The sequence below is a fragment of the Melozone crissalis genome, unplaced genomic scaffold (genome assembly GCF_028551555.1).
Source record: "Melozone crissalis strain CALT ecotype California unplaced genomic scaffold, PUWL_Pcris_2 ptg000027l_1, whole genome shotgun sequence".
Taxonomy (NCBI): domain Eukaryota; kingdom Metazoa; phylum Chordata; class Aves; order Passeriformes; family Passerellidae; genus Melozone; species Melozone crissalis.
Window position 1 is genome coordinate 55,424,815 of NW_026535805.1, and position 7,328 is coordinate 55,432,142.

The window sequence follows — 7,328 nt, forward strand, 5'->3', positions numbered from 1 at the left end:
GCAAATATAGATTATATCTATACATACAAAAACTTCGAGAGCATTCCAACAAAAAGGTTGTTTGGTTTATTTTCCTTTGAAGTAGTGCTTTTCTAACTGCAACCTACTGATCATTCAACTAATTCTTTGACAGTAGCTTCACACACTGTCCTTCCAGACTGTAGAACATCAGAATCACAAGCCTCAACCAGGGTTTCTGGTAGCAGATTTACTTTGTGTTATGATAACTTAACTTCTCTTGTCATCATAATGCTGAAAAAATCCCATTCTCACAGTACTGTCCATCCTTTGTAGGTTTTCCTTCCTTTCAGTGTTGTAAACTCAGATCCTTTTTTAATGGTATTCCAGCAGCCACTTTACCACATTCTCTTCTTTGAAACTTTTTATAACTAATGCTGTGCTTCAAAACGCTTTTTTGTCTCTCTTCTTTGCCCGACTTCTGTCAGCAAAATCAGAATTGTTATCATAATTATACCAGTTCACAAAGGGAAGCATAGTAACTAGAATCTGGCCACTTCACTTACAATTCTTTTTTCTGATTAGAGTCTGTCAACTGCAATGGGACAGCACCTACTGTGAGAGCAGACTGCATGGCCTGCAGCAATTAAGGCATCAGACACATTGCGATCTTCACACAAAACATTCACCTCTAACTTCATTTCAGAGCCATAGTGGATAAAATGAAATATCAGACCTGGTTTATGAAGAAGCTGCTGAAACAGAAGTATAGCTTCCTCACTCCAGTGTTCCCCCTTCCCAGGAACCGTATCATGCAAAGAGCAAGAGTGTGCCAAGCGTGGCAAGTATAACAGACTTTCTGGAACAACTTTAAGTTTATGGATCTCAGAATAAGGTATGGTCTTCAGAAAGCCATAATCAATAAATGTAAGAACAACAGACTGATCTGTTACTTCACTAATTTCTGCCCTGTACCACTCTGCTTCCTGCCCAAACTCAATCAAGCAGCTAGCACCAGGTATCACAAGTTCTTTTGGCAGAGCTGGCAAGTTGTCAGGAAGGTCAGAGAGCAGCAAGGACAAGTTTCGCATGCAATCAAAGAAGATTTCAAACTGGATGCTGAAGTTTGAAGGATCAGTAACTGCAGTTGCACACCCAGGATATGTCCTGCCACTACGCAGCAGCATCCACATGACTGAATTTATCTTGAATGATGTATCAAACTCCTTACAGTTTGTATTACTACATTTTTCTGGTCCAACAATTGACCAACAATGACTTAAGACCTGGTTCAAATACTCCTGAAGTGTAACTTGTCCTACTAAAATATCTACCTCCCAGATATCAGATGATTTCAAGTATCTCAAAAACAAGATCCTTATTTCACAATCTAGAAGTGCATTTACTACATGGTCTAAGTGAATTTTCTTCAGGTTTTTAAAACAAATCCACCTACAATAAACAGCTTGTTTAGGAATACTCTTAATCTCATCACTGAGCATCTTTGCATTATTTAAGGATACCATCTCACATGTGCCATAATCCATGAAAAACACTAGCATTAACTTTTCCCTGACAAATTTCTTTATCACTTTTGATCGATTCCATTTTAAGTTCCTTTCAGATTGTGTAATGCATTCCAGACCCTGTTCAATGTCATCCACTCTAATCAAATCACTTCTTTGTGCTTCTTTGTCAAGCATGACATTTAACTCATGTAGTATTTGCAGATTTTTAAGTAACTGTACATAAAATTCTCCACTCTTTGAAATATTAACTACTTCTGCTGCTTCTACTTGTCCAGAATTTAAAACCTGCTGAAGGAGACTTAAGGGTTTTACAGAAATATTTTTCATCCCAGAAGCCTTGGTTTTATTTTGGCCACCTAAACTGTTCTTAGACTTTCGAGAATTATCATGTTGTTTAGGTTTATTTTCCAAAGAAAATACCCATGTGCTATTCCACTTTATGTTGTCTATTTTATGCAAAAGGCTGTTAGACAAAGACTCTCCATCACAAATTACATCTATTTCCCATTTTTCTCCATGTTGCTCTAAGAACTTGCAAGCTACTGGCTTGTCACTTACTGCTCTTGCAAAATATGCAGCACTTTCTTTAGTCCAGCTTTCCCCAGGAACACTTTTTACACTGCTAAGGAAACAATGAACACTAAACCTTGGCAGAGTTAAGAACTCTTCTGGAATCCTGCGGATTTTTGACGAACTTACAACTGCGGTATTACCATAGTCAATAAATTCTACCTCATAGGAGCTTCCCGATTTCAGAGTTTTAATAACTGCTCTATAGTAAAAACAATCAGCGTCGTGCTCTGCAACGATGAGATTCCCTACCATGAGCTCATTTAAGCAATTTTCCCGACCTCTATTCTCCAAGCTTTCATTCAAATCATCTGCTAATTTTATTATTAAGTTTTCATCTTCTGCAAAGTGAACATAGAAACTTGATGGACTATTCGTATGAGAAATATAACCTGCTACTTCAGTATTCACCTGGATATCACGTTGAGGAAGGCTGCTTAATGTAGGTATATTTTCATTACTCCTTTCCTGTTGACCTGCACAATTTGGTCTTTCATTCTGAGATTCAGAGAGAGTATTTACAGTTATTTCCTTTAAATGTAAAGCAGAGTAAGAGAGGGAGTGAGAAGCAGGTTGTCCAATCCAAGGTTCCTCTCCATTCTCCAGAAGAGCACTGAAAGTATTTCTAAAACTTTGCTCTTTGCTGTCATGTAAAGTTTGCTGTTTTGAGAATCCACTACACAACTTTGGTGTGCTACATGCAGTCTGCTCTTCATCTCCAAAATTCTCACCAGTATCTGCCTGGAAATACTCATCATAGGCTTGGCATTTCACTTCAGTTTTCAATTTAAGTATTTCAGGTTCTTTAACACTAACTTTATTAATTTCTTTGTCATCTTTCATGTGACATATCTCTCCTTCACTACTTCTAAATTGTTCCGTATGGCTTTCCTGAGCCAACTCTGCCAATACCTTTTCTTTAATTTTCTGACTTACTTTGAGCTGTCCATCATACAACTCCACAACAACCTTTCCATCTGGTTCTCTGGATAAAATTACAGCCTTTAGCAGTTTACCAAGGAATGTTTTCACAAACCATGTAGTAATTCTTGCTGGAAATTCTGCCCCCCTAAGATCTGACAGACAGAATTTAATAGCTTGCATGGGTGTGAATAGTAGGTCAGTGGCAGAATATGGAATAGGCATCAACTGGTCTCTCTCCACCATACTCCTATTTCCAAAATCCACATAGTCAACCAACAGAAAGGATGTTGATTCCACAGGAAAAGCCAAAGCTCTGTAAAAGAGACCATCTTCCACATATTTGGCTATACACAGTCGTGCATTGCCATGGTAATTTACATTACTTGACATTTGACTTACGTCACTAACCTTCTTCATCAATGCCTCAAGAGTTTCAGAGTTGCGGTTAAGCTGACAATAGAATTCTGAAGGACTATTTATGTGAGTTATATAAACCTCCTCCTCACCTCCAACTTTTATATTAAAAGATGAATAGCAAAAACTGTACAGAGAACCCAAACATGAAAGGTTTCTCGGTCCAACACATTCAGGCTGGGTGACACCACGCTCTCTGAGGAATTCCTCTACACTATTAAGTGGAGTCCGTAAGTCAACTACATTGCATAAAGAGTTGGGGCTCAGAAGAATAAGAGCATAAATGGTGCAAGTCAGTGGTCCTCTAGAAGAAGAAATGAAGTCTTCAAATTGTCTATGCACTTCTTCAGACCAACTGATTGAGTCAGTCTGTAAGACTACATTTTTAAGTCCACATCGAAATGCCTGACTCTCTAGAATTAGGAAATCTGGAAGAACACCCTGTACATCTTTAAGTGAAACTCTTTCCTGATAACCATAGTCTACAAAAACCACAACAACTTCATCTGTGGATACCTCCTGCACAACAGTTGCTCTGTACCACTTCCCATCTTTGGGATACTTAACAACGCAGGCAGCCTGTCCAGTTTTGTAGGGAGTGGTATGATCTTTATAATATGTCTGAATTTTTCCCATTAAGTTATTTAGCTCTGGCAGTTTGCTTTGCAGTTGACAAGAAAAATCTGCTGGGGAAAAGATGCAAGAACATACCACTTCATGAACAGTTCCTGGTTTAAACACAAGCTCCTTATAAACTAATTTTTCCTCGCATACCAACCTATGCATTTTAGAGACAGCACCTTCTCCTGAACAGGATGGCAAAACAGATTCTCTAGGCACCGGCAGCATATTTAATGATTTTTCCTTCTGAAGCACGTCTCCATTTCCAGATACCTTATTTTTGCAAGTATTACTGGTGTTCTCTGCATTGATTTTTTCTTTTTTACATTTGAGGTGATTCCCGCTGTGCCGCTTTTTTGCTGCCCTTACAACAGGCTCTGGTGGCTTCAGCCGATATTCAGCATAACCAGCTTGCACCATGCACGTGGCAACGTTTCCTTGCAGGAAACCAGTATGACACTGCACATTAACAACGTACTTGTTGTTTTGCTTTCCAACAACATGAAGCAGCAGTGGTTTGTTCAACACCACATTTTTAAAGAAATCAGTTTCTTTTTTAACCCACACACCATCAACAGGAAATGTGCAAGCAAGGGAACAACACACAGCTAAAGCTGGTAAATCAGAAAACTCGGGAAGCAATGTTTTCACATAGTGACAAGGTACAGTATCTGTATTTCCAAAATCCAAAAAGTAAACCGTAATGCTAACACGAAACACTTTGGTGACAACACCCCGGTAATAACACCCATCCCTGCTATACCGAGCACAGCACAGCAACCCCGGTTCTGGCTTTTTAAGGACCATCTCATCATCTCTACACTGACTGTATGTGCAGGCAATGTTTTTCATCAAGGCATGAAACTCATTCTGGTATCTGCAAGTTTGAATCCAAAAGTCAGATGGATTTATGACGTATACTACAAAAGCTCCGTAAAAAGAGTTCATTTGCATCTCTACTCTCTTGCAGTGGCTGGAGAAAGAAATGTCCCATTCAGGTAAGCAGGCTTTTTTATCTTTGTTTCCAGAACAATTCTTAGACGAATTGTTTCTCTCAGGACTTGGTTTGTGGTTTAGTGTGACACTTCTGGGTTTTGTTTCCAAAAGCGAGACACACGGTGCAGCTGTCTTATTCTGGTCTTCTGGATGCTCAGCATTAGTGCCAAGATTTTGTTTCTGCAGTGTTATGTAATACAAGCGTTCAGTGTTATTGTACAAATCAACTTGGACACACACAGAAGTTTGTCCTATTAAGGCTTGGGTAAGTTCTTGGAGCTGAAATTTTACTGCTGTTTCATCCTGACTACCAAAACAAGACAGCGTACATGGAAATGAAATCATTGGCAATGTCATGAACTCAGCTTTCAGTTTTTGAATACAACTAGGTGGCACAGCTTCGATAATGCCAAAATCCATAAACCAGACCTCCACGTGGTCAGAGAGAAGTTGTTTTATCACTCCTCTATGCCACTGTCCGTTTTGCCTCTTGGCAGCACAGAGCAGCCCGAAACTATCACAAGATGTGGTATTTTCTCCAACAAGAGCTTCATAGTACAAATGCATAGCTCCTGTCAAACATTCCAGCTCTTTCTGCCATTTCTGTATCTGACAATAAAATTTATTTGGGCTTACTGCACCAGTTATTTTGACATTTTCTTTACTGCCAACAGGTAGACATGGAAAGAGTTGATCTGGAACATGCCAAAAATCTGTTGGTTTCTCAGAATTATTTACGGTAAGTAACTCCCTGAAGGGATACTGCTGTGTCAACAGTTGTGGCATTCTCTTACAAAGCATTCCTTGGGGCAATGCTCTTAAAGTTTCTACAACAAGACAAAATGAATCTCCATCAATAAATTTACCTAGCTGCAGTTCAAGAACATCAGTAATAATCTTAGGCACTTCTAGAATAAACAGCTGATATGGTGTAACAGCCTTCACATGACCAGTGATCTGTAATCCCACCAGAGATGAAAAATAGTTAACAGCTTTTGGACCCCATCTTTCTCCAAGAGGAAGTATGCTTGCAAAAACACCCAAAACCACCTTTGGAGGCAGCTGAAACAATTTATCACTAGCAGCAGCAAGATGTGTTTCCTCAACAGCCAACACATGTCCAGTGTCTATAAGAAAAGTCTCACAGATGTTCCCTTTTTTTCTCAGAACTCTTCCTCTGTGCCATTCTCCTTCTGTGTCTTCCACCAAGCAAGATCCACCAACACAGACATCATCTTTTACTTTGAACACACGCTGTATTTCATTTTGTAGTATGAAATAGTCAAGCTCACATCCTGTGTTGTACTGAGCCTGGAACACTATGACCAAGCACTCAGGATGGCATTCTACATGAGTTATCTTCAATTTCTTATCTACTGAGTCTGGTGAAGGAGTCAGAGATTCCATCCTGTCTGCAAAGAAAAAGAGTATGATCATCTTGATAATTTTCTGTATTTTTTCTTTCCAATTCCTTACATGACATTTGTTTTCAAAATGGTTTAACAGCATATTATTAAAATTCTGCCTAAAACATATACTGAACATTTAAGAATGCCATGTTTTAGGCAGCTGGGATACACTCCATGCAATTCTCTTAGAAAAGACATGCTCGGGTAACATGAAAAAAGCTAGCTCTGGATTTGTTCATGTGGCAACAGATTTTGTATCACCTGAGATTAATTTTCAAGCAAAATGTTGCTTCCCCAAATAACACCAAGGTATTCCAGTCTGTTTCTCCTTCCTTTTAATCTGTAAAAGACCAAGGAGCCATCCCCTACTTACCCTGCATTTTCTGCCTAAATCACTTCTTCAAATCACTGACAATTTATAGCTCCATGCTCTACTGTTTACTCTGGCTGTCTGTACTAACAGCACATTTAAGGTTCTCATAATTGCAAGGACATACTGAGAATATCATCTATGTGCAACAATTCTGCACTGCTCATCAAGTAACAACTGTGCCAGCTGTGTTTTGTATGGTCTCAACACTCGGAGTGTGACAATTTAAATACCTTCACAACAATCAGACACTGTTCTGATCTGTAATCCAGTCTTGAAGCCCAACTTCCAGTTAAATTCATTTGCCAATGATTCAGTGAATCTGCGACTTCACACTGTTTAAAAAGGCTGTGTATGATGATAATTTAATCAAGCAAAATTCCATTAAATGAACTGCTGCTATAACAAAGTAATTTGAGGTAGACAACATCAAATGCAAAGACAGTGGATAAATGCTCAAGGATAGTCTGGACAAAGAAAACCTCCATTTATGAATTTTTAAGTAAAGGTGGAACTTCAACTTTCAGTTTCAACTAC

The 7,328-nt window shown here is 38.9% G+C and overlaps 1 protein-coding gene across 1 annotated transcript; it reads right to left on the reverse strand.

The window, feature by feature from the left end:
- Positions 1-539: 539 nt before the first annotated feature.
- TDRD15 (tudor domain containing 15) lies at positions 540-6,422 on the reverse strand. Its single transcript, XM_054280309.1, has one exon. The coding sequence runs from the start codon at positions 6,417-6,419 to the stop codon at positions 540-542; it is 5,880 nt and encodes a 1,959-aa protein (XP_054136284.1). The 5' UTR covers positions 6,420-6,422.
- Between the last annotated feature and the right edge of the window lie 906 nt (positions 6,423-7,328).